At 39.2% G+C, this 27068-nt stretch overlaps 1 protein-coding gene across 1 annotated transcript; it reads right to left on the minus strand.

Annotated features, from left to right (window-relative positions):
• Positions 1-179: 179 nt before the first annotated feature.
• On the minus strand, positions 180-19905 carry LOC145460679 (coadhesin-like). Its single transcript, XM_081445564.1, has 22 exons — positions 19753-19905; positions 16170-16313; positions 14795-14934; positions 13919-14075; positions 13434-13613; positions 12943-13119; positions 12355-12525; positions 11885-11926; positions 11266-11433; positions 10362-10919; positions 9200-9742; positions 8138-8698; positions 6896-7060; positions 6230-6400; positions 5999-6138; positions 5354-5492; positions 5088-5144; positions 4758-4848; positions 3317-3510; positions 2631-2919; positions 1907-2375; positions 180-1649 (listed from the first exon to the last, which is right to left on the minus strand). The coding sequence occupies exons 1-22, from the start codon at positions 19832-19834 to the stop codon at positions 1623-1625; spliced, it is 4665 nt and encodes a 1554-aa protein (XP_081301690.1). The 5' UTR covers positions 19835-19905; the 3' UTR covers positions 180-1622.
• Between the last annotated feature and the right edge of the window lie 7163 nt (positions 19906-27068).

Below are 27068 nucleotides of genomic sequence, written 5' to 3' on the forward strand. Positions count from 1 at the left end.
ATCCCGGATGACAGAAACACCCCCTGCAACCAAGTACTGAGTCTAGGTACGTCACAAGCTACATAAACTAATTTATTTTGGTAAAATAAATTCCCTATAAAACAGTGAAAAGTATGACAAAGTATCCTGTTAGGGACTGGTTTTGACTATAGAAGACATGTAATAAACTCGCTTGGAAAAGAATAAAGGAGCGATGGACTAATGGCATGTTGGACTCGGGATTGACAAGTCCTAGCTTAAGCCATGTCCGGGAACATCTTGTTGGATCATTTCATCGTGTCGTTTCCGTAGGACAGCTCAATTTTAACTGCCGCTCGTACTACGGGCGCAACCACCGTTTGCAAGGTAACAGACGACGATCATTGGTAAACATAATCTACTGCTTGAAATGAATCGCAAGAGAAAATAGATATTTTATATCCCGGGCTGCAGTCATTATTGGGAAAAACTGTGCCCAAGGTCTTGAGCATTGCGGCCATGGGCCAAACCCAAGGCAGACGGCTATCTTAAACAAAAAAAGATTGGTTATCAAGCAAGTACGGGTTATCCTTTACTCCAATAAACGCCACGCCGTTGAATAACACTGATACTCGCTGACTGGTTGATGTCGCGTCGCTACCGAGAGGGGAAAAACGAAAAAAGTCACTCAACACTTAACAAACCTATTTCCTGCGCGCGGGTAGCACGAGAACTCGCGAAGAAGCAAAAATTATCACCGAGTGGTCGGATTTGAGATTGTAGAGTTATGCACAATATACACTCACTCCCATATTGTATAGTTTAACTTTAAGCTTTAATTCGTTTCTTTCAATAAGCGTAAAATGACACCATTACATGGTATTCCTTAAGAACTGCAACTTGAACAGATCTAATTTTATGCTAATATACTATAAAATGGTCGGATAATTAATGAAGCATCAACTATCTACAAAATTAAACAGTTCAAAACTGAAATAAAGCTATAATTATTTATTTATCCTTCGCTTGCTTCTGAGAGCTCGCTTGTCATCCAACCTCGAACCCAGGTCCTCCTCATCACCAGATTTAAAAAACGGTGGCTTTGAGATTCGCTCGCTTTTGTCTTTTTATGTTATCGTAAAGAACCTCCTATGTCATTGACAGTAAGTAACCGATGCAAATTGGAAACTTTGTGGTATCTTACACAAAGTACGTGATGTCCAGAAGGGAGTGTATCACGGTTACTTGACTGACTCTGTGTATTACCCTTCATGACTATAGCATTGATTTATGACACTGGTACAATCCTTATGATGCCAACCACTTGGGTTCCATTAATAGCGTTTCTAAATATTTCTTTTCTTTTACTTTGTTGGAAATAAAACCTGATGTCTAAGTCGACCTATTCACCTTCCAGTGCGACACGCTATAATTAACTACACTCCATGTCAAAACAATTCGATTGTTTCCCCACCGCAAAACTCAACAGCTTAGATCAACTTGAGTGTCTTGAAATGAGTGGAGAACTTACGAAATACGTGAAAAAAACAAAACAAAACAAAATAGTTCCTCCAAGGTAATTAGCTAAAAGCACAGATTGAAGTTGTCCGTGTATTTCTTTTCCGTTTCCAAGATGTGTTGTTATTTCTCGTCCTTTAAGATCCTCAAGGTTTGTAGCTGAGTATATTCCCCTAAAAATCGACAAAAATGCAACAATTAATACCTAACTTACAATCCATTGTAATAAAACTAAAAGTAGTTTTATGGTTGCGTCTTTTCTATCAGTCATATTACCTCGTAAGACTAGACAACGTTTTGAGTTCAACGCTTTCCAATTGTGTCAAAACGTGAAAAAATGTTTATTCTAAACACCCTCTAATGGTAAAATGCGCACCATTTTCTCTCGTCCTGAAAATTGCATTTTCCCGCTTTACAAAGTATTACTAACCGCGTCATCGAAGCGTATTTCAGCGTATGGCGATTCCTCCTGCACTTGGAATTCCCTAAATCCTTCCTCTCTCAACTGAACGGGTCCTTCTTCCCCCACGGCAGTCCACTGTTCCCTGCGGCATACCCCGTTGTCCGTCGTGAAAGTGATTTCCTGTTCCTGTAATCCGTAAAGTTGGCTCGATCCCCGAAGGCTATTCGGTGGCTCAATGCCTCCGATAGCAACATCTGCTGTTCCCATTGGGAAGCCCCCATTGGCCCCATTTAAACGTTCCCTGCTTGTTTGCTTCATCCTCATGTAACCGTCCCGACCCAGCTCCCCACGTACAGTATTTTGAGCCGACCCAGGGCGTTGTTCAAACATGCCATAATCGATGGTTGCCATCTCGTCAGCGCTTTGGGAACGTTTCAGTTCTGCTCGGTTACGATTTTGAGGCAGGTCGGACGGTTCTATCAGCCAGTCTTCCGATCTGGAGAAAAAAGATTGCGCAAGTTAATTACACTACACCCTTTTAGTTCTTGCGGTAGCTTGTCAGTGGTCAACGAGTAAAGCATCACTCTTTCGTATGAAGTCATCACAGAAGAGCGATCGCTATCACATGGTGTCAGTGGCGGATCCAGGGGAAGGGCCCGGGGGGCCCGCCCCCTTCCCCCTACTTCGGGTAAAAAAAAGAAGAAATCACAGAAGGAAGAAAAGATTAACGTAGATTAATTTGTTAACGCACCTGTCAAAGGCTCCGTTGCTGAGGCCAGAACTGTTCCTTCTTGAATTAACGTACCGCGCTCCGGAATCCGCCCCAGCAGCTAGCACAGATGCGGCGGTTTCGCTCTTGACCCGTTTCCGTCTCTCAGCAGATCTGTACCCTGTGTCAGCTGGACTCATAGTCATCATGCTTGAGCCTTTTTTGACGGGACCGACTTCTTCCGAATATTGCGGAGTCTCTGAATGCACGGTGTCAGCGGTTACATTGCTGTCTTGCGACTCCTCAGTTTCAATACCGAACTGGATGACTCCTGAAAATAGAAAAGTAAACGATAAAGTAAGCATCATTTAAAGGTTGCCGCAGATAAATTACAGTAACAGAACTGAGTGAAGTCCAATTTGGAGATTTCTAGGAAGGTGTAGAAATTACATCCTGGACACCAAAGGCAGATATGGTGGTATGGAGATGGTTTTATTGTGGCGGTCCCCGGACCGAGAATTTTGACTGTACTTTCAAATTGACGAAAGGCCTCACAATGATATTTTTTAAGGTAGCAAACACTAAACTAGGATAGTTAAGAATGAGGAAAGCGCAGGAATATTAAACAGTAATATGAACAAACTGAATTTGAAAACGTTTGCCAACTTTTTCAACATGTCCCTTATGTGAGATAGCTCTTCAATTTTGCTGCCCATTAATTTTTATACCTGACGGTTTAGGGTTCTCATTGCCCATCTCTACGGTCACCTCCTGTATTTCGTCTTCAGGGACAGCTTGTACACTGGACACGATATCCACTGCTGGTAACCTCCACCTTTTGTCAAGATCTTCAATAAGATACCCGTCCGTGTCATCAATCCACGTATGTCTGTAGGCAGTCAGACCTCTTCTCTTCTTTCCCCTATTAAACATGTAAGAAAAAAAACTCAGTGAACTTTTGAAAGGGTATAAATGAATCCCAGCAAATCCGTCCTACAATGTTTTCTTAGTGGCTTTTTAACTTCTGCATTGCGACGACAAGGGCATTTACGGTGCATTTCTTTGAAATGATCCGGACCAAAAAAATGACCCTAGAGCACTCGGATCACGGATATGTCTAGAATTCCACGCTAATGAGACACAAGCTCAGATGCTAAGAATCGCAGTGTCCGCATTCGTAAAACGTCACCAAAATACACTTTGTCCAATTTGAAGTAATATGAAAATGACACTTTGGTCGTGTTTTATTGGAATCAACCGTTTCTGGTTGGTTTGGTTTCTTGGGTTTTTGGGTGCTCTATTGAGGAAAAGCCGTTTTCGGTTGGTTCGATTGATCAGCTTTTTAAACCGGCCTCACACCAGGTTGAAACGGTTGAAAGAGCATTTGCATGATCATGGCTCGTGATTGTAACTCCCAGGAGTTGCCGTGTTTCAACTGAAAAACGATTCAGGGAAAAGTGTTCTATTGAGAAACGTCAACCGTATCAACCCAAACCAGTTGCGGTTGAAACAGTGATCCCAATAGAACACGATCTATTTTATGCTTGTCATAAAAAGCATGCAGCTCATTAACGTTCAATCCTGGACATAACTCGGTCGGATCAAGGTGCATCATGGGAACCGAAGAAGCCTTACCCAAAGTGGATTCACTAATTCCTTTAGTGTGCTATATGCTCCGCATGACGTGTAATCCTGGATCAGAAATGCTGATCCAGGGCATCCCAAAGAAATACACCCTGAAAGGAGCTACGACACGGTTTGCGCGTCTAGAAAACTTAAGACTACATTTTTCAAGTTCTTTGTTTGTAATCCGTGTTTATCTTCCCTATCCATCACCATCCTTGTCTCTTCATGGTTTATTATCATCTCTTTGGTGTTTTTCTATCTAAGTAAACTTTCAAATTTAAAGATAATTTTGGACATGCCCAAAATAACTCAAAATGCCGTGACTGAGTTCCTTGAACTACAGTGAGGTACGTGACTTCTACAACTAATAAAGAACTTTGAAGTCAGTTGGTTCGTAGAGCTGATTGGCTTTCCTCGGAGCAAGTGACTTTTATTGTAAATTAATTGATAATAGTCGAAAAGCTCAAACAGAAAACGGAAATTGACCCTCTTACGTTCATGTTTGTCATTAATTACAGGTGAAAATTATCGACATCTCTTTACCTGCCACAGCAAACATGCCAGCAGCAATAATAACAACAGGCCATGAGAAGGAGAAAAGACAAGATTCCAGCTAATATCCACAAAGCAATCACTGTTAAAACAGCAAAAAAGACATATGTTGTAAGTTAGTGCAACGAACTACAATAAAATCAACGATAAATAACTAGTCCAGTCACACTATACTAGTTCCGCCGAATGTACATGGCCAAGCGGGGTGGCCCACATAAATTATCAGGGTCAACAAGGGGGCGTTCCCACAGATCCAAACATTAGAACAATTGATATGAAGTCAGAAAACGACGCGAGTCTGAATAATTTAAATGTACTTACATATTCCTATTTCTGTCTTGTCTCCTGGGTTGAAAAATTCACCTTCCGTGGGCCCGCCTACAAAAAAATGATTGAGAGAATTGAGTGGAATTAGGTTCACAAATCCCTTTTGTACAATTTATCTCGTTAAAAATACAGTCCATACCCAGGCTCAGTGGACATTGGTGAATATTCACTTCGACTTCGTCTCGGTGAACATTCGCCAATGTTCACTTCGCCTTTGGCGAATAATTGTTAAGTATTAACAATGATATCGATACACTTACTGGTTTTTGTACATCCAAAGACCGAAGTCTGCATACAGGGTTGCTCCGTAAAATTAATAGGATGGAATCGTATGAAACGCGTTGTAACGTTAACATCGTTATATACGACGGTCCCTGGATCTGTGTTAGCATCGAAGTCCTAAAGGAATTTAAATCATGTGTAATAATTAATTGTGTTGGGATTTTTCTAATGTTATAAAAGGTTGGTTCTAGATAAGTCTTAGTTCCTTGGGTGAAACGATAGCGTATGGCCATTTAAATGAAAGCTATTGAGCAGTCCTTTCTTGTGGTACTGTTTATTATGCTGTACAAGGTGGCTCTAACTTTTACATCTGTGTATGAAACCTTAGTGTGTGACTATTCAAATTAAAGCTATTGAGCAGTACTTTCATGCTGTACAAGTTAGTTCAAACTTTTAATTCTACGTTTGGAACCCTAGTGTGTGATCATTTAAATCAAAGCACTACTCTTGAGTAGTACTTTCACGGTATTGTTTATTATGCAGTACAAGCTGGATTTCACTTTAAAGTTTATGGATGAATCCCTTGTGTGTTGCCATTCAAACAAAAAGCTGCTGAGCACTAATTTCAAGTGGGGCTTAAATTTACGGTTATGTGCTTTAGCCCCTAAATTTATCGACCGCACCTTTCGTTGTCCACCTCCCGGGAAGACACTGTAGCCAAAGCCATCCAAACTGCTCGAGATAAAGAAACTGGTCACCCAGCGTTCCTGACTTGCCAACTCCTGGCCTTTAGTGGCGATACGGAAAACTTCAACGACTTCTCCTGTGAATGTAGCGATCAACAGCAATTGAATACACTACTAATTAATTCCTTTACTATAGCAACAAACAATCCATAATTTAACATCTTGTACCTAAATCAATCTGGACATATGCCACGCCATTTTCAAGATCATCTGGATTTGCACACCAGGCTCTCTGGGATGCACCGGGATTAGAAGTGTTCAGTCGAGCCCACGATGCTGGCTGGGCAGGGGATGAGGTCTGATAGGCTTGATCTGGGAAAGGGCCTCTTTCTTCGCAACCTGTCGATCAAAATCGGGAACGGTGTTATAGTGTACTTGCAACTCACTCTTAAGTAGCCCCCAGGTGAGGGTATCAATGAGTTTCGTCATCAAAATTTTGGTTACATGTGAGGTGTCTGGATGTCTTAAAACACAAAACGGGTTTAAAAATTCAGCAGTTGTCACCCACTCTTAAACTAACCATAGGTTACTTTGACTTCTCCTTGTTTTATCACTTTACACTAAATTCCAGTTATGTAACCAAACCTTTTGCTACCGGTCGCTTAAGGAACAGTTAGTTATATTTTCCCTCGAATCTCAAAGTTTCCCTGGACTTGGAAACATGGAGATTGGAAGGAAAACAAAACTTTTTCCTATGGGACAAGTGATCAAGTGTATCATACTCCACCACCGCAGTGAGGCGGCCGCTATTTAAATCGTTCACGCAGTTTTACTTTACTCCCGAACAGTTGTCACGTGATATCGTAGTCTCGTTTTGAAAGTGAGGTCACGTACCTTGGCAGTTTTCCGTGTTGCATTCTCTAGATTCCACTACGGAACCAATACAGCCCAGTCTTGACTTGACACAAACGCGTGTGCGTCTCTGAGTCCCTGCCACGCCACCCGAGCGACACGACTTTGTGCATGGAGTCCACTCTCCCCACTGAGAAAATCCGGCAGCTTAAATTTGACAAGTTAAATCAATTTTTAAATAATAGTTACATGACTTTACTGCGTTTCCTTTTTTGTTGAATTGTTGTTGTTTGTTTGTTTGTGTTTTTGTTTGTTTGTTTGTTTTTCCTCTGTGAAAATCGGAAGTCTGAGGGACTAACAATGCATTAGTTAGGGTAGTCCTTTGTGGTCGATAAAACAAAATTCGCCGATTAAAAGCAGCTGAATAAAACATGTCCTCAGTGGGCACGCTTAGTTCGTCCCAGCGAAAGGAACTTCTTTCAGCCAAATTTTCTTGCTCGTAACAAAGCCCTACACAAAATGGTGAAGTGTCTTTTCAAACCGAACGACAGCCAATCAAAAGCACTAAACGGTTCTTTGTCAAGCTAAATCATTAATATGAAATTTTTTGAGTTGAACCCCAGACGTGTCTCAAACGGGGGAAAGAATTGAGTGCCTGTTTTCTTAGGCTAGTAGTCTGTGAGTTACTAACACACAACACATTCAAGAAGGGCCTGTTAAGAATTCATTGTGACTGCAGTATTGAAGGATTAGGAAAGTGAATGAAGATGTATGAAGGCTTACTACGGTAAATAATTGTGTATGGAGAAATATGAGGATATATATATATAAGGGTTATTGACCAAGCTTGTTCGGTCAAGATGGCTGGATATTGGCCAAATTCTTTTTTTGCGTTTCCATGAACCGAGACGGAGTCGAGGTCCATAAACTCGCAAAAAAAGAACGAGGCCAATATCCAGCCATCTTGACCGAACAAGCTTGGTCAATAAAGGATTTATTATGTGGCCATCGGGGGAATTTTTCTTGCGGGGCGCAGCGGGTAGTCCCGAGCGGGCAAGATAGTTCCATCTTGCCCGCTCAGGTAGACAATCACAGCACAGGATTTGATTCATCTTGCCCGCTCACCCCGCTCACGGAGCTAGCTATATAATAAGAAGAAGCATACAGGAGGTATGCAGGCAAATGAAGCTGCATAAAGGTGTATGAAGGATTAAAACGGTAGATGAAGAATGAAGGTAAATAAAGGTGTATTTACAACGAAGCAGAAAAAAAGAGAACTCTTACTTTTTACACTGATGAAAATTGCGTCGATGATTTCCTTTGCCAGTTCAACCGGTGATTTGTTAACTCCAGCGGTGATGATATGTCGTGGATCTTTGGTAATTATTTCAAAATCTGTCGAGTTTGTGGAATTTCCAATACCGACACCAATTACAACAACATCCTGGTTATCCAGATCTGTCACAGCTCTATTCACATCGTCCACGTTATCTACCCACTGATTATCCATAATAACAACAAGGAAGCGTCTGGCATCTGGTCGCACGGCCGCTGATTGATACACCTTCTTAGCGTCTTCCAGAGCCAAGACTAGGTTTACGGGTCCAGCCAGTTTATTAAGCCTCGCCACAATGCGTATTAAAGTTGCTTTAACTGGTATGTTGGTGCCGAAATCTACGCGTGTCGTGGAAACGGAACCAAAGACAATCACACTGTAGTGAATTCGGAAGATGTCATACTTGGAGACAATGTTGTTAATTGTAGTCTGCATTAGCATAAACGTGCTATCCGCTGATATTGATGTGGCACTGATTGCAAAGGTCAGGTCGATCAATGGCATATTAACTAATTAAAGCAAATAAGAACAATATATGCTTAGAAATGCTAATAATCTCTCCAGCCTGGGGTGGGAACAAACAAACGAAACCAAGACCATATTGCTAGTCACAACGAGTTAATTGAGATATCACCGTAAATGGTAAATAAACTTTCACCTGGCGCTAAGTGCGGGAGAACATGCACTGATCTGATGCTTAGCGCGGGAAAACCAGCTCCTCGTGCCAAACGCGTGAAAACTTGCACTTGGTGCCATGCAAAGCGCGGGAAAATGCAGATTTGCCAAATCAAATGAATTGCTTCTTAATCGAAAAATCCCAGCACGTTTTCTCTGGTGATTAAATCAAATTGCATGAGTCTTTTGCAACCAGATACCAAGTTTTGGCAGAATTAAGCTTCCGTAACGTTAAATGTGTTGTCTGTCTGAGGGTGCGTTCATGGGTGGGTGTTGTTATTCATCAGTATGTGTGTAGTAGTAGCAATCATGAATACCGAGGGATTCTTTGTTACCTTCCAATGCTTTCTTTATAATGGTCTCCGCTATAACAACTGATCTAACAGTGGTGAAGGTTGGAATACCAAGGAAGTCAATCTGGGTGATTGTTACTGCATTTAGGCCATCTCCAGTGTTATTCACAGAGAAAACAAGGATGCCTTGTCTTCTCAAAGCGTCACCTGCGCTAATGAGCTCAGTGTCATTGTCGCTTATTGCAGTATCCGTAATAGCAATGAAAACTCTCTCAGCAAACGGCCTCCTAGTAGGGTGCGATTGGAAAAGTCGTTCGGCTTCCTTCAACTCTTGGGTAAGATCTATCGGACCGGGGTTATCGTCCGCAGTTGCTGCAAGGCCATTCAGGTCGAGTGCACTATCCTGGTCAAATCTGAAACTCGTAGCGACTTTGCTGCCGTAGATGATGACGCTGTATTGGACTTGGCCAGGTCCATACCGATGGTTAATCGTGTCTCTGGTTTCTGTCATGACAGTCAAGATGGCGCTTGAATTGATTTCGCTGGCCCTGATGGCAAACCCAACGTCGATCATAGGGATAGTACCTGAGGATTGAAATAAGAATTTTCAAAGCTATGGCTGTGAATGCCGCATACACACTAGTTATGTAACACTTTCTCGTGGTATATCATGGAATATCCCACAAGTCCCTTGTATCCTCTTGGTATACTCACGAGCCCTTGAGTGAGTGTGTATACCAAGAAACTGGGACTTTCCATGGTATAACACGAGAAAACGTTGCATAAGTAAGTTATACCAAGCCACAGACAATACGGTAGCCAACACAATCAAAGCAACATGCGCGCAGCGAGCGATGAGAAGGTTGGGTATAATACCATCGAGTATATAAGGGCTTTTCTGCATCCTGATTGGCCGAATTTGCTATGGCACGGTATAAAATGTGATACCGACGTTACGAATAAGGATCGTATCGTACTTAAGTGGAATATTACAATTAAAAGCAAAATATAAAAGCGTGTGACGGCTTAAGCCTCTCTATCGAAGCGAGGCCTTGTGCACAACTAATCATTTGAAAATGAGTTTAATTTGCATGTGAGTGAAATCTCATTTCCATCTAAAAATGATAGGCACCTAGATTCGCTTTAAGAAAGAGGCTTAAGGTTATTCAGAAATGGCCCATTGAAAGTTCAATTTATGTCTTACGTCTCAATATCCTCTCCATTATGCGGTCGGCCAACACTCTCGGGTTTTCACCCAAAGCTGGAGATATAACGTCCAAGGGATTAGGCGAGATGACGCTCAGCTCATTCCTGTCCACAGCGCTCCCTGCCCCTACAGAAAGCACCAAAACTCCGAGGTCCTCCACCGGCTTCACCGCTGCAGACAAAGAGTTCGAATCTGCGCCAGAATTTTCATCTGTCATAACTAGCAAGACCTTCTTAGCATCAGGACGTCCTTCTGTCTCGTTAAAGACCTTGAAAGCTTCTTGCAATGCATCTTCGGGGAATGGTCCTCCGCTTATGGGTGGCTGGGCATCAATGGCCGCTTTCAGTTCACTTGCATTGGGGGGAAAGGTGTGGTTGAAATTGACAACCCTCACGACTGAGTTTCCGTAGACCATGAGACTGTAATGGATTATATCGACGCCATATTGGTCAATGAATTGTTTAATTGTGTTTTTCATTAAGTCGTATGACTGGTTGGAGTTAGCTGAGGTGGCACTGATGGCGAGCGCAAGATCGATATTTGGCATGTTGGGATCTGAAACGAAGAGAAAAAGACCAGGGAAAATCAGTCCTCGTGAAAGTAACAAATTTTACTAATACCTTCCAGGACAACGCATAATATGTTATATCAGGGAGATCCTAAACTACTGTACAAAAAGAAAAATGGTATCAGCATGAAAAAAATTAATTTCAATAATCCGTGTTTTAGAGGAAAAATAAACGTTTTTGAAAACACTGAATTAAAAAAAAAAAAAAAAAAAAACCTTAACTTCTGCTTCGGATGGGTTGTCGTTTTGGTTCAATTGTAACAGTCAAAAACTGCAAAAATTGTTGGATTATTAATATCATGAAAAAATCGTATAAAAATTAAAGCAACTTGCCTACGCAAGGTCCATTGTTACAATCCACTGTTTCCAAGTCTGGTCCCGGACAGTCCTTTCCGCCACCTGAGGGGAGTGGGTTGCTACAAGCTCTTGTTCTGTTTTGCTTTCCTGGTCCACATTGCGCATGACAGGGAGAGTAGATCCAATCAGTCCATCCACCATCAACTGCCGGGGAAAGGGAAGGAACACTAATTGCAGTCGTTAGCTTCAGTAAAAACACTATATATAATGCATCCCTCCATCCACTATGCCTTGCAAGATAGTAAAATGATGGCACTGGGCTCGAGTTTGAAACTCCCATCTTCGAGTAAACAAGACATCCGGTATGCTTACAAGTTTGACAAGGGTTTAGGTTTCCGTCAATCTAAAGGTAGTTTTGCACGTGGCCAAAATAACTCAGAGTATTGTGACTGAGCCCCTTTAATGAAGAGTCTGTTCGGAGTAGGCTGAGCATTAAGTGAGTTGAAGAGCAGGGAACACACGCAGTAACGTACTAGCCCCTAAACGTTTGGGAAGCTTTCCTTCTGCTTATTACTCATACACGTTTTTCAAAAGTTAAGGCAGGCACTAGTAACATATATATGGTATTAGTTAGGAGAATCGTCGGCAGTATTACCTACTGGCGGCTGTGCGGTTGCAGTTGGGGATGGTGTTGTAACTAAAGGGAAAAAAATTTTGATAACAGTTAATGCAAACTAATATATAATTATCCTAATTAGATGCCAGCTGATCGTATAGATAGCCATCGTCAAAGCTAGTACATTTTGTTTCTTCGTAAACCTCTCTCATGGATAAATTACAAGAGCACTCTTTTTATTTAGAAAGAAATGGAAAACCCTTTTTTCTTTCATTTTCATCAGCCATATTTTTCAAAAGGGTGACGCAAGTTGCTTAGCTTTCTCGTTCTATAACATGATAACGCATCAGATGTTAATTCATCCGCGATCTTACAACTCAAGGTTTAAATCAAAACCGTCACTCGCAACAACCGACTAAGACAATTGACATTAATTCTAGGTACTATTTTTGCTTAGGCAAACATTTTATACTGTTGGAGAGGTAATAAAATAGATAAGTCTAACTAACCTGGGCAAAGCTGTTCTAAGCAATCTTTTGTCATAGTTCCTGCACCAACACAATCTGCCCCACCATAAGCTGGAGGGGGGTTGTCACATGCACGTGTTCGAGTTGACGTCCCATTGCCACATGTTTCACTGCAGGGAGACCAGGCACCCCAAGAAGACCAATTCCCGGGTACTGTAGAGAAACAAAGTAAAAGAAAAATGTAGAAACGAAAGACTTTTTTAACAGTTACGAAGCTGTTATAAGGAGGGGCCAGAGTAAAAGAGAGATTTCTCAACAGAGCTCGAATTTTTGACGGTCATCAGCGATATAACAGTGCGACGCTTCAACAAAAAAATACAAGAATGCAAGAATGCATTAAGAAAGACGAGCCATGGGTAAAGATCGAGCTACGAGCCGACGAGCGACCAGCGACGATGAACCACGAATCAAGAAACGATGAAAAACGAGCGGAGAACCACGAAGGTCGAGAAGTCGTCTATAAGGTAAGTTCTTCCAGTATATCCTGTATTATTCTCTTTCACATTCTCTATTTAAATTTATATAAATGTTGATCAGTTCAAGGATATTGTTCAGATGGGTTTAGCTTACCTGGACAATGCTTAACAAAGCAGTTCTTTGACTCCATTGATGGCCCAACACAATCTGCCCCGTTATTTTGTGGCATGGGGTTGTTACACTCTCGTGATCGATACTCTGTCCCATTTCCACATGTTTCACTACAGGAAGACCAAGGGCCCCAGTCAGACCAATGTCCATCTACAGGGACTACAGTGGAACAGAGAATATGAACAAAATCAATATCAAATCAAATGTACTTAACAGATGACTGGGATAGAAAACTATTTAAGAGATAATAATCAAGGCAAATGGGCTTAGGATGTTTAAGACTAGGCGAAAATGAAACCGATAAGGAAGATCAAACTAAGAAGGTAAAGCTTAAGATTTTGGAATGTACTTGTCGTTTTTTATCCTCATAAACGCACTGAGAGAAACTGGCTCTAAATAATGATATTTTCTACCACTTACTTGACTGATCGTGTATTAAAATTTCTTTCGAGTAAACACTGAACAGAACTTACCAACACAATTGTTGGTGGGACAAAGTTTATCCGTTCCCGAGGGACCTTTGCAGTCCATGCCACCAAAAGCAGGTGCAGGATCTGTACAAGTCCTGGTGCGAGTCGTGACGGAATGTGCGCATGGTGGGCACGGAGTCCAATCAGACCAGTCAGTCCAGCCGCCATCAATGGCAGGAGGTACTAAGAAGTGCAACAAAAAACAAAGACATGATTTTCTTCTCAATTTACGAACGCTGCATCTTCTACCGTAAATACTTTAGGTGCTTTTCTTTGGAATCATCCCGATCAGGATAAACGATCCAAGATCGCTCAGTTTATGGTGCATCAAAGGAACTGATGAATCCACTCAGTCACGGCAGCCGTATTTGTGTTCCCAAAGAAATGAAAATTGCCTCCTTTCTGAAATAAGGTGTTTTCTTTTTCTTTTTTTTTTATCGAAAAGTGAGAGGTAAATGGACAATAATTGACTAAATATTGTAATTTACCGTTTTGGCAGCTCAGTATGTCAATTCGCATACACATGTAATTTTCAAAGGTATTCGAGGGTTCTCTTGGATTAAAAATCACATAACGAGCCCGCACTGGGGAGGAGAGGCTCTGGACAACCACAGTATCGCCATCAAACCAAGGACCCGTAAATGCCTGAAAAAAATCAAAACAACAAAAACAGTTCAACAATAGAGGTGAGGGTAAAAGGCAAAAAAAGACTCCAGAACGTTGATTGAATACTAATTCATTTGTTTTACTGAAATGTTTACCTGATTGCATTTTAATTTTTCATTGGATTTTGCTGACTTAAAGACCCTTTGCATAAATGACAGCGATATTTAAATAACAATACTGATGCAACCCAAGCCACACATTCATGTGAAAAAACCTTTGTCTGGAAACATTATGATGTACAATGTATTGTTATTCAAGTTTAGGCCCCATTTTTGCAAAGTGTCTAGGAGGTTTATGATTTTGAGCATTAGCCTTAACGTCTATAGTAATTATTAGTAATATAAATCTACTAGCGTTCTATTCACGAATGCTCTCTTACTGGCGACCGTTTTCATGCAATCAGCTGCGCGTAACGAATCGTACACTTGTAACCTCCCAAATGAATCGTCATGTGGTCTGAATTGCTTGGCAATAACGATGTCAACGCTTTAGCCGAATGATGATGATGATGATGATGATGATGATGATAATGATAATGATGACACTATTTCCATAGGGTGCATAATTCCAGTCAAGACTGTAGTCTGCCTTATGGCCCTATATATATAGGTTACAGTATGACTAATGCATATAATGATGACAACTACTTAAAGTAAGCAGCAATTTAATTTCATTAATAGTAAGTTGACAAACTTTACCCTAAGACGATCCCCTCCAGCCACCGTAACCGTCTCATAAACGTCATCATCCTCACTTGTCTTCAAGTAATACTGGGCAACCGATCTGTTAGTACCTTTTTGTCCTTGTACGAAGACTTGATCGAACAAAAGTGAAAAGCCTTCGAAAACAAAATTTCAATTTTAAAAAAGTCAGCAGACACGAAAACGTTAGTATTAAAGCAACTGAAAACATTTCTTTTTAAGAAAGCTTTTGACTTGTGGAAATAGTTTTAAAGTTTTGCATAGTTGTTGTAATAGTTTTAAAGTTTAGTGATTTCCATTTATTCATTTATTTTAACTTAATGTAAAGCGCTTTTGAGTATGTTTGTCTAGTTCTAGCACTATACAAGTCTATTATTATTATTATTATTATTATTATTATTATTATTATTATTAAAGATATGACCATGAAGGTTTAGGTATCACCTTCAACAATTCATTTTTCTGCCACTATTTTGAGAACAAAAACAATCTGACAAACTCGGTGAAAGACCAATGAAATAATAAACAGGGATACCATGTATAAGTTAGAATGTTCCTTAGGTAATATGTTTCAAATTTCAATGAAAGAGTCGAACGATTGTCATAGTACTGGAGGCAGTTTGGTCTAGTGGTTAAGCGCTGGATTTGTGATCGGGAGGTCTCGAGTTCAAATCCTCCTCCCTGCCACAAGATGGATTTGTGTTTGGTGATCCCAGATTTAACTCCTCGACGCTGGTCAGTCTCTCACCAGTTCCACTTTTCTAATTAACGAGTTTCTGTTCAATTTACAATATTTCTTTGCTTGTTTTAGTGTCCCCAATTAGAACAGTAGAGCTAACACTTCGACACATAAATAAAAGTGATTTATTTTTGTTAGTTTTAAGTTATGTTTGAGTAATTGTTGTGATTTACATGCGATTGTTTCACGAGTAATTTCATTATTATTTTGAACCTGAAGGAGAGTTATGCCGCTGAGAGCTTTTTGAGCTCAATTCATAATGGAACTGTATGGACAGAAGCATCGATGAAGCCTTTGTTTGACGCAATATATCAAACACTCAAGATAGTGTTTGACCACATTTCCAAACACCGAGAAGAGAGTTGAATATACGACGCGTAGCGGAGTATTTTTGACAAAGTTCGAGGTGTTTGGAAATGTGGTCAAACAGTCTGGAGTGTTTGATATATCTTCTCAATCGAAACTAAAACTAAGGAGAAAACGTAGAATTAAAATCGTAGAAATCTATGCTAATTAAGATCAGATATCCAAACACCGTCACAGTCATGATTCCCTTTTTTTAAACTTGATAAATTATCAATGAGTTTGAGAATATCAATCTAAAGAATGCAATAGTAGAAATTTGTGTATTACCTAAATCGACTTTGAGCTCCTGGTTTCTAGTTGGGCTTCCTGCACACCACACATCATTTCCATCAACCACAGGCTTCCCTGGACCCAGGACACTTGATGAAGCAGAGAACCTTGCGTTCGGGTTGGAAGCAAGCGATGTACAACCTGAATAAACAGCGACAGAATATAAAGTTAGTTTGATGTTATCTTATTATTTATGCTCGAACGTAATTTTCGTTGTCTAAATCTGGATTCTTTGCGCCAGTATGAATTCTATCTCCGACAGCGTAAAAGGATCTGGAAATTGGGGACATTGTGACGTCAGAGCGAGAAAGACGCTCAAGCTACGCTGCGTCATTTCCCCTTAGTTCCATCTAAGTATCGAAACCAGATCTCCCACATGCAACAAAGTGCGAAACAGAGTGAGGACTGGGTACGAAATTAGTTCCATCCCTTTCCAAGACTTTCTGCTGTAGGTCTATTGAAATTGAAGTCTTTCGATTTCCTTTGGGCTTAATTTTTTGATCCATTTAGATATTCCAGGGGGTAATATGGTGTTGGTTTGGTTTTTTTTTTTCTTTTGCCTGATAATGCAATGGGGCAGTACAGCAATTTACCTCTTCAGTGATTGTAATCGCTTTTCTCATTAGCTGCATGCTTACCAAATTAAAGCCACTAAAATGGAAATTAATGGTGTTTTTGAGGGCGGGTCATAAACGTTACTTAAGCAAAACTCAATATTTTTCATAACCAGGTTATAATTTCTGCAAATAGGATTTCACTCAGAGACAGCAATCATTAGTAAATTTCATCTGCATCCTCTAGCTGTTTTAGCCCAATTAACAAAGATCTTGATATAGTAAATATAATTCCTTGCTAAGATTCTTTAAGAAGCGTTTGTGCATATGTAAGGTTTGCATCTTAAGATTGGAAAGATATGACAGCAAATTGTTGTGATGCCCGAAAAAAAAAATTCAATGTTTAAAATCAGAACAATTTTTTCAGTCAAGCATGTAGAATCACTTTTCAGATAACTGGGGGCTTTTGCAACGCTTAAAGCAGCTCAGTCATGGAATTTTGGCCACGTACAAAATTCGATTTATAATTACTACCTTAATAACCCATATTTTTTTAAGATGCGCAAATCGTGACGTGTCTCCTTTAAAAATGCAAATCTTAGACCTATCGATCTGTGGTAAACGTTAAATCTGTTTTGATTCAAAACGCGCTTTTGTTTCCCGCTTCCGTAGGCAGACAGTAATTCCAACAATATAGATTGTAACTGTGTTTCAGTGTCCTGTAATCTTAATAAAAGGTAAAGGGTTATTTTGCAGCTTATTTATGAGCCCTTGCGGCTTTTGCTATTTTCAGTCAGCGGCTTACGAAGACTTGGATTAACGAGAATTTTAGAATAGACTCTAGCAGCTTAATAGTATCAATTAGACCACGAGATGTTTTCGAAAACGCAAATAAATATTATATTCCGTGATTGAGATCAGTCTAAAGCAGAGAGCCTATGAACAGAACGTGACGGGAAACTAATAAACCTTCATTTACGAGAGAATATGCTCTTATTTTCTTTACTACTTCAGATAATTTGAATGTGACAGTTAATTACTACAACACTGATAAGAATAGCCATTATCGTGAAAAAGCCAGTATAGGTTTTGCTTGGAAAACAAATCGTGCGTTGCAACGCAACGTGGCGAACATGTAAGGTGTTGACGTGCGATATGCATATTTATCACCCTTGTAGTTTAAGAGCTGTAATCTTTGAGCGCTCAGTAAATGCACTATCCGTCACGCAAGGCAAAATATTGCATGCGTCACTCGTTTGTTGTATGTTTGACTAACAAAGAAGTTACTTCGAGTCCACAGTTGTGAAAAATAGCGAAATGATATTTCCAGAAGTTTCGACTTGGCAGAACTTTGAAATGGCTCAGTATTCATAATTCCTGAAAAGAGTTTTTCAACACTGATACAGTATTGGCAGTTGTTTTTGATATTGCGTATTCATTTTCGTTCTTACTTTTCTAGATGTAAACAATTCAACGACTGTAAAAGATCAACTGTAACCTCTTTGAAGGCATGTGTACAAGCAAGAGCGAACAGCCGATTTAGATTTCTTTACTTCTCACTTGGAACAATCTGTTGTACTAACTGTCCTATTGCTATTAAACAAACTGATTTCAAAGATTACGCCTTAAATTGCTCTTCGCCGATATTCTATGGTCGTTTGAAGTCAAAAAATGCTTAAGGCATAACCAAATTGTAAAAGCATCAATTCCCGCTACAAATTTACTCAACAGGGTCACGTGATTCTTATTTTCCCAACAAATGCCAAAATTATACTTCGCGTTGTTCGTTAAGGTTAATTAAGTCGGAAATTCGACAAAACGCCGTCTGCTGCGATTCTTTAAATATCATGTGCCTATTAAAGTGAACGGGAAGTACCGAAAGGTGAAATATTTGTCTCAAAGATGATGGTGTGCAGAAAAATCGACCAAAATTGCCTTGTGGTATTGTAGTATTGCTAAATATGTCGTATAGAAGGGAATAATATCACTCGATCATGCGTACACATCGCGTTACTGCGTGGTTTCAGTAAAAGACCAATATTTTGGTGGCCAACACGAAGGGAAACAAAACGACAGGAAAAGGAACACATTCTGGTGATATTTCAAACCTCTCTTTGATCTGAACACTGGCTTTGTTCGTTGAGTTAATCCTTCAAGACGAGTTTGTTTCCAAAAGCCTTTCGCTTGTTTGTCCAAAATCTCGATACGTGTCTCAACAAGGATTAGGAAAGAAACAGATATAATATCAGATTAGCGAAGCGAAGAGTCGTTTAATAAATTAAATTTCCTCCTCGCCAAAATTTCTTTTCAAACCAGTTTTTATGGGTAATTTGAAAACAAACGTTTATAAATTGCCTCAGCAAATACAAATACTCCCTCACAGAAGAAAATAATGGTTTATTTTCCTGCATAAGCGCGTTAAAAAAATGCGTTTAGAAGTCGAATGTCTCGTGATATTTTAGGAGCATTTTCTCGTGGTTTCGATATGCCAGTGTTTTTGTCATGCTGCTTACAAAACTAACAGTCTTCTATTTGGCTTATAATTTATTAAGAATGTAAGTACAGAAACGTTGATACTTCCCCGTAGTTGAAAATAACACACACAGAAACACAAAGTTCGTGTTCAGATGGACGAAAATATACAAAATGGCACAATTTGCTTTGAGAGTGCGAGCTATATAAATGAAGAATATCTTTGTCTTTTCGCTAATTTTTCTGATACCTGTCTTATTCTTATAGCAAATCAGCTAGAAGTTTAAGTTCACTTCCTGCACAGTGCTTAAGTTGTTAAAAACTTGCTTCGTTTTGATACTACTGATAGTTTATCGGGAATTCAGACTCAATCTTGGTGGGCGTCAAAAAAGAACAGAACAGCAAAAAAAATAATTTGCCTTCCTCTTTTTTGACAGTAAGAATGCAACGTCTGTGATGCGAAAGAGCCTTTGGATGTTTGTACGACTTGAAAGAAGAAAGTTGGAAAATTCTGGAAAAATAAGGGCAAGAAAAAAATATAACAACAGCCTTACCTTGAGATACAGTACTTCTTATGTTTGATGATACGGTTGCAAACAGTAAAACTAACTGCCAACTCCAATGAAAGAGAGGCATCTTCGATTCCGTGAACTTTGCTTCTTGTTCGCACGAGGGATAATGTGAGCTTCTGTAGTGCTAAGCGTTCTTCTAATTTTGCCAATGTTGGTTACATTTCTTGCCTCTTAGCTTAGCGGCGCGGTTGCGAAGCTGTTACGAAACTGCACTCCACGCCCTAAAGTGCTATGACGTCACGATATTTCATATCAGAGCAACGAAATGAAGACTAGTCTCTCATTCATGGCGCTAGTTGCTGTTTGCAATACTTGGTTGCAATATTTGGTGGATCAAGCAGGTAAATTACGAGTGAATCACTAATCTGTCTTCTAGTATGACTCTAAAACATTCATCTTCTCTGTCGACTTCACCAGAGTGCTCTTTACAGCTAAACCGCAACTTCAATTGTACTTCCGTCGAAGAACCTCTTCCGTTTTAAGCCGAATTGATTTTTGTCTCTTGAAAATATCCGTTCGATCCCGGAATAAATTTGACTTTAAAGCCAGCAAATTCCATCTTAGACGTTGTAGAATCCATGCAAGTTTACTAGATTACACCCAAGGGAATTTGTTTGTTTTTTGAGTACAAAGTTATTGTCTGATAAAAGTTGGACCATCGAAAATTTATTTGTGCATGCACTGAATATTTTGTCTTAGCTGTAAGCACTTCTGTTTCTGCTTTTGGAAATGAATTGGTTGTGTCTAACATAAATGGATCAATGCAATTGGTATATAATTGGCCTAAGCATTCTTAAACTAAAATTGTTACACCAAAACAATGCCTTGATCATTGATAACTGTTGCTTTCTTCAAAAGACAATAGAGTATAAAAACAAAAGATCAATATGACCAAATCAAAGATGAAACAAAAAAAATGGAATATAGAGAAATTTCTGCAGTAAGTCTAGAGATAAAGTTGTTATTTTTGCTGTGTCTGGAGGTATTTCGATCACTAAAAGCCTTATTAGAAAAAATTCTTGGCGTGAATTGATGTAACATGCGTTATTAGAAGAAATTCTTGTCGTGAAATGATGTAGCACACCTTATCGCAAGGAATTCTTTGCATTGCGTGAATTGATGTAAGATCGAATCAATATCATAGCAGCGTCAAACAGCAAACTCTCGTGGGAAAATGATAAGGCACGTATTTCTAATTTTTTTTTTTCCACTTCTCTTCTCTCTGAATGATTTTCGGGTGTTCCTTTATACTATCATAGTCTTATTAAGAAGTTATAGCTAGAAACTTTTGTGTTTAACTTTTCAGTGTTGTTACTTTTCATCTGAGCTTCGTCACGCAGGTTCAAGCTGAAGAGACCCGTGGGAAAGTTTTCGCCGGCCATCTTCAAATGAGAAACGTGCAGTCTGCTTGAGGGCAAATTTCACGGACAATTGGGCTTGAGTACTTTCAGAAGCCTAATAACGCGGAAACATTTGAAAGAAGGTTGTAGACAAAGCCAACATATTTCGACAATAAATTGAAGGCAAACAATTGATTGGAATAAACTTTTTCATCAATAAAACAAGCTACTATATCATAAAAACAAATGTCACCTCCCGCCTCCTCCTCCCATGACTTGCACCTGTATTCCTGATGGTCTATTTGTAGTGACGAATTGACCAACAACTTGTATGTTATGAAACTGTTTACTATAAGCCTGAAGGGTACTTAAACGTTATGTATTGCTAAGTAAGGTTGATGGAATTACTGCTTCAAGCATGATTAGTTAAGAAGTTTTGAGTTATTTTGCGTTGGCCACCTACAAAGCTAACTTTAAATTAAAGGAAACTTGAGAATAGTAATTTAGTAAGATAGAAAAACAGCAAGGAGATAATAAGTAACAATAAAGGAGCAAGGATGGTTAAGGATGGAGAAGGTTAACATGTACGGATTAAAAACGACGAACTCGAAAAATTTAGACTAAAATGTTTTTTAAAAGTGAATACTTAAACTGTAATTTAACAAATTCATAAATTTCACGAAAGTACATTGTTCGTAGGCCTGTGTACTTTTCAGAATCATGCCAAAGATTCTTAACGTTCACGAGATCTAATGTAGTGTATGGGTTTTAAAATAGTGAATCATTAAGTACGTTTTAGTTTCTATTCCCACAAAAGTGTTTTGGAGGACGACCAGTTGAGGAGTCATGGGTTAAAGAGAAAAAAATTCGGATCGATAGCAATTAGGGTAGGTTAAATTTCACTTAGTTACATAGTAGCTACATAAAGAAAAACGTTTTACCCCCCACAGAAAATCATGAAAAATTATGAAGATCGATGAATTACGTATGATTTTTGAATTGCCTTCTGGTGGACCCACAAGCTCTTTTCGGTTGACGCCTACGCTTCAGATTTGATCTCTACACAATGTAGCTGATCATCTGTTTTCCCGTATTATTTGCATTTTTCTTAGTTAGCACTTAAGACTATTAGGAGTTTCCAGAGTGATATTCTCCTGGATAAACCCTGTCCCTGATTGGACAATTTTTGTTTACTGTCCTCTCGTACTATCCTTCTCGTGCAAATTTATCAACACACATTGCATGCCTGTGTCTCTGTCGTGTTTCCTGGCCGTTTTGACGGTGATATGAATTAAATTAAATATAATTAGCGGCCGACATGATTGTGAAAAACTCCAGACTCCCACTGACAGAAAGGGGTCCGGTGCCCTACATATCATTTGCGGATATATTATTCTTAAAGCAATGGAGAATGCCAATATTCGTAAAACCATCAATAGTTTTAAATAGCTTGGACGCTGAGACGCATTAAAAAAGCTACTTGACGTAACGGTGTAAGCCACTACGTCTAGAGATTTTGATCACTCGAGCATGGAGCTCTTTTGGACCATCTTGTGTCTTTTCTACCTTGTAGTCATTTAGCGTGCTCTCTTTGGTAAGCACGACCTTCTAAAATGAGTAAGTCGTTCCTTATGCCGTTGTAACCTAGCGGGCGGAAATGTATTTGGTTGGTAGAACAGCAAAATGGATATCAATTAATAGAGAGAGCTTAAGCAAACCACGACGGCAACGGCAAAAAGAACACCATTAAACAAAAGATTTAATGAGTAGAGCAATGGCTGTTGCGTTAACGTGCGTTATAAATCTTTGTACAACTCTTTGCCATCCTCTACACAATATGAACGTGAAATGAAAGCTGGCGTTACATATTTAGCTCGAGCAAGTTCTGAGAGAAATCAGCGCACTGAACATATGTAGACAATTGCGAAATTCTAAGACAAAATATAAAGTCATTTTTACTATGCGTTATCCACAGGGTCGCCTTCGTCATTGCTTAAACTCTTTAATACTGCCTTGTATAGTAATCACCGAAGTGACCTTCTAAAAAGCTCCATTGTCCTACTTTATGTACTAAAGGTTTCTACTAAAGGTTTCTTTTAAGAGTAGTATAGGTTATAAGCCGAAATGTTCTTTATACGTGCACGAAATCTTTTCTCATTCACCTGTTTAGTAACAGTTTCAAAACTGACATTTTCCTTGCATAATCAAATTCCTCTCTCGACAATGCTCATTTACTGTTCACTCACAGTTTAAGCGTTGTAACTATCTACACACATTGCGTGCCTGTGTTCGCATCTGCTTGTTTCTAAGCGTTCCCCGGCCGGTGATCTCATTCAAATTAACCTAGCAGCCGATATGATTATGACAAATCCCTGACTCCCACTAACAAAAAGAGTGTCGGTCCTCTAGATATCCTTTGCGGGTAATTCTCAAAGCAACGGAAATCGCCAATATTTGTGAAACCATCAATGGTTTACAATAAATGAACACAAGAGTTCACGTCGGATGTCACCATCGGCTCAGCACACTGAAAACTACGGGGCAAAATTATCAGTCACAGAGCCTGGAGAACTCTACAAAGAAATAGCCCAACTCCTGCGTCTCGCAACGGAAGCACAAACCAATGTTACAAATCGGCCAGAGAGCATTTTGGAACCACGAATTGCGCATTGGAGTTCTGTCTTTCGCAAGCACGTTTCTCGGAAAGAGTGGGCCGAAAGTCTTTTCTGACGTCGTAAGCTTCCGGAAGTATCAACAGAGGTTTGGCATACCAAATTCACCTTCTAGAAAGCTCCATTTAACGTCCCTAACAAGCAACAGTAACAAAAGTAGCATTTGAAGTTATCGTATGTATCAAGGTATTGGGTACATGTAACTTCAAAAAAGACACCTCTTCGGAAAAGGGCTACTTTACCACAAGTGGAAAAACTTCAGCGAAAAGGTGTGCGATGCCTCACAACAGAATGTTTGTCGTAAAGGAGAAATCGGACATATTAGATATCAGAGTTTGATATTATCCCATCACAAATGTGTCTTTGATGGGAGATTGTAGAATTTTGCGGTTTACATACGAGAAAATTCTTTTCTGCGGTTATTCGCATTAACCAATCAACGCGCGTATGTTTGTTACATGATTATTAGCTAGGTTTCTGAACGTAATATTTTAAGTGTTATACCTTAAGAGTATATCTGCAGCTGAGTATCATACCACAAAAGATATAGTACTATTTTTACCTCTTGCTCACAAAAATCACATTGTTACCAAACTATGAAGCTGCCTCAAGTAATTTCCTAAAGCGATCGACATCGATTTTCTCTTCACAACATCTAAACACGATCAAACAGCCAGGAAACAAGAATAAAGAAACGATCACTGAACATGATATTGTAATTATGAGTCGTAATGATTCGATTATGCTTGCTTTCCTTCCTGTATATCTCTCACAACGCATTCCCTTGTAAACAACCTCCGCTTTTCATGAGTCCGAATTATAATATCGATTTCCGGTTTCAAGTTAGCCATTATTAATTCAAGTTCAGAGGAATCCATTATTATACATCCACGAAAGAAACGGTTCGAACTCCGCACTGATAACAAAAATTAAGACATGATTTTTAAGCGGTGTATAACTGAAACATAAATAGAGAATTTAACTGTTGGTTATAAATGAAAACTAGACTAATTTCCTGGTTAACCAAGATGTCAGTTGAGCTAACCAGGGTGCTAATTAGGCTAAATGGTGTGTTATTAAGATAAAAATAGAAACTCTCGATACTGAGTCAGGAATTGGAACTCCACACGATTCATACGTTTATAAGCTCCCTGCTTGAAAACTCAGTCTAGGAGAATTAGATGTTCTAATTGATTTTATAAATTTTCAAAAAAGTGCAAACGAGGCAGAAAAGTTTCATTTGATATGCCTATTTAATCTGTCATCAGCTCAAATGTAAAAATTTGAAGTCCTAAGCTCCCACCAAGACTATATCAAGCGCCAACTCTTGAGCAAATACGGAACGCACACAAATAAAATGAACATAATCTCACCCTGTAGACTTTTAGTTAAATTTATATACCCTCTGATTGGCCTCTTTCACCGCTCTGTTCTTAATCTCGCTAGCAACAAAACCATCAGAGAAAATATTTGCAAGAGAAAGTGGAATTTAGTTTGCGGTTTAATGTGGAATGTAGGTTTTCGCTTTCCGCGTTAATCTTGCCCCAAATAACTGCATGCGAACACAATATTCGCCGTCTGCGATGAGAAGCCCACTATTTAGACAAACCACACTCATTAAGGACATTTTCAAGCCTTTGTATTTATTCGCGGCCAATTGTCCTAAGAACTAAATAACTTTAAAAGAGCCCTCTCGTAAAATCATCACCCACAGTAAGCGCATTTCACAACTATGCTCAAACTATTTGCAAGTAGAATGCGTTTTTTTAATACATCATGCACAATATGACTTGCTTTGTGTTTTGAACAATGAAAAAATGCTCCACGTACGTATGGCAAAAAAATATATATATAGTTGTATAATACAAAAAGATCTAGACGGAAAATACATTAAGCTATGGCGAAATAAACCATAGTTGCACTCTCCTATGGCCGTTTGAAGTTCATCTTAGATGAGCCCAAAGGAAGGATAAAAAACGGCTATTTAGAAGTGCCAATTATTGTCAACTGTATCATTAGTACGGTAATTCTAAGCAAAAGCTTTAGGAAATTTGTGTTTTAAAATCTTTGATGTTGCTAAATTTTTCTCATGCCAGCCGTTGTGTATAAGCAGACACAACGGAGAATTGTTCGAAAGGACTCTGTAGTATACGATGCAGACTAATGGTGCTTAATGGCAAAGAAATTTGAATATATACCGATTATAAGCTTTGCTGACCATTGTTTGTGTTGACTATTGTTTTTATAGTGTTTTCTATCTGCACTGAGTACATATTGTAAGTCTTCAATCTTAATTAATTTTATCAAGACGCCAATTAATATTTTAGGTGCCGTAGTTTCTGAAAAAGGCACTGAAATATAAATAAAATACAGGATTCTGTCTAAGAATCTATATGAGGCCCCGTTCACGCTTCGCCAGGCCAGAGAAATATGAAAACGCGTCCACACTAATCTGTCTTGAGAAGGGAGCTTACAAAAGCGCTCTTCAAACCGAAGGAATTTCAAAACGCCGGCTTTGCGTTTTAGTGTGGAAGGAAAACGTTTTGAAAACGGAGCTTTTCGAAATTTGACGTCACAATAATCATGTGATCTCTCTGCCTTTGAGTTTTCTTCAAACACAAATCCAAAATGACCGATGATTGCTGGGTCTTCAAATTTCTCTGTCGTACTGTGGACGGGACTTGAGTTGGCTCTCAAAAGACATAAGAAGGAGAATGTCCTAAGGTGTTAATTATTTTTAGCCAGAAGAGCATAAGGAGTAATTATCTCCCAAAACAAAACGCTCAATGACCCAATATTTCAACAATGTTTCCTCGGAGTATTTCAGCGACGACTTTCCCGCCCATTCAAAGAAATATTCGTGTGAAATTCAGTTTCTTTCCCCATCTCCCTCCAAAAAAGTCCTGGAGGACAACCAGTTGAGGAATCATAGATTAAAGAAAAACACATTCGGATCGATAGCTATAAGGGTGGGTTAAAAACCACTTATTTAAGTAGTAGCTGGGTAAGGAAGAAAAAAACGTTATGCCTAGAGAAAGTCAAAAATAATAATGAAGAAATGAAAAATGATGCAGATCGATGAATTACGAATGATTTTTGAATTGTCTTTTGGTCGACCCACAAGCTCTGAAAAGACTTTTGGGTGAGGACTACGCTTCAGATTTGATCTCTGCACAATGTAGGTGATATATCTGTTTTCCTGTATTATTTATATTGTTCTCAGTTAGCACTAAAGACTAATATGAGTTTCTAAAGTTATATTCTCCTGGCTAAACCCTGTCCCTGA

The sequence above is a fragment of the Orbicella franksi genome, chromosome 11, assembly GCF_964199315.1.
Source record: "Orbicella franksi chromosome 11, jaOrbFran1.1, whole genome shotgun sequence".
Lineage (NCBI taxonomy): Eukaryota > Metazoa > Cnidaria > Anthozoa > Scleractinia > Merulinidae > Orbicella > Orbicella franksi.

Excerpts from the sequence above, each read along its gene's own strand:
- LOC145460679 (XM_081445564.1), bottom strand. The coding sequence starts at position 19,834 with ATGCCTCTCTTTCATTGGAGTTGGCAGTTAGTTTTACTGTTTGCAACC. Across the intron at positions 16,314-19,752 it reads AAGAAGTACTGTATCTCAAG|GTTGTACATCGCTTGCTTCC; the intron begins GTAAGGCTGTTG and ends CTGTTTATTCAG. Across the intron at positions 12,526-12,942 it reads CTTTGTTAAGCATTGTCCAG|TACCCGGGAATTGGTCTTCT; the intron begins GTAAGCTAAACC and ends GTTTCTCTACAG.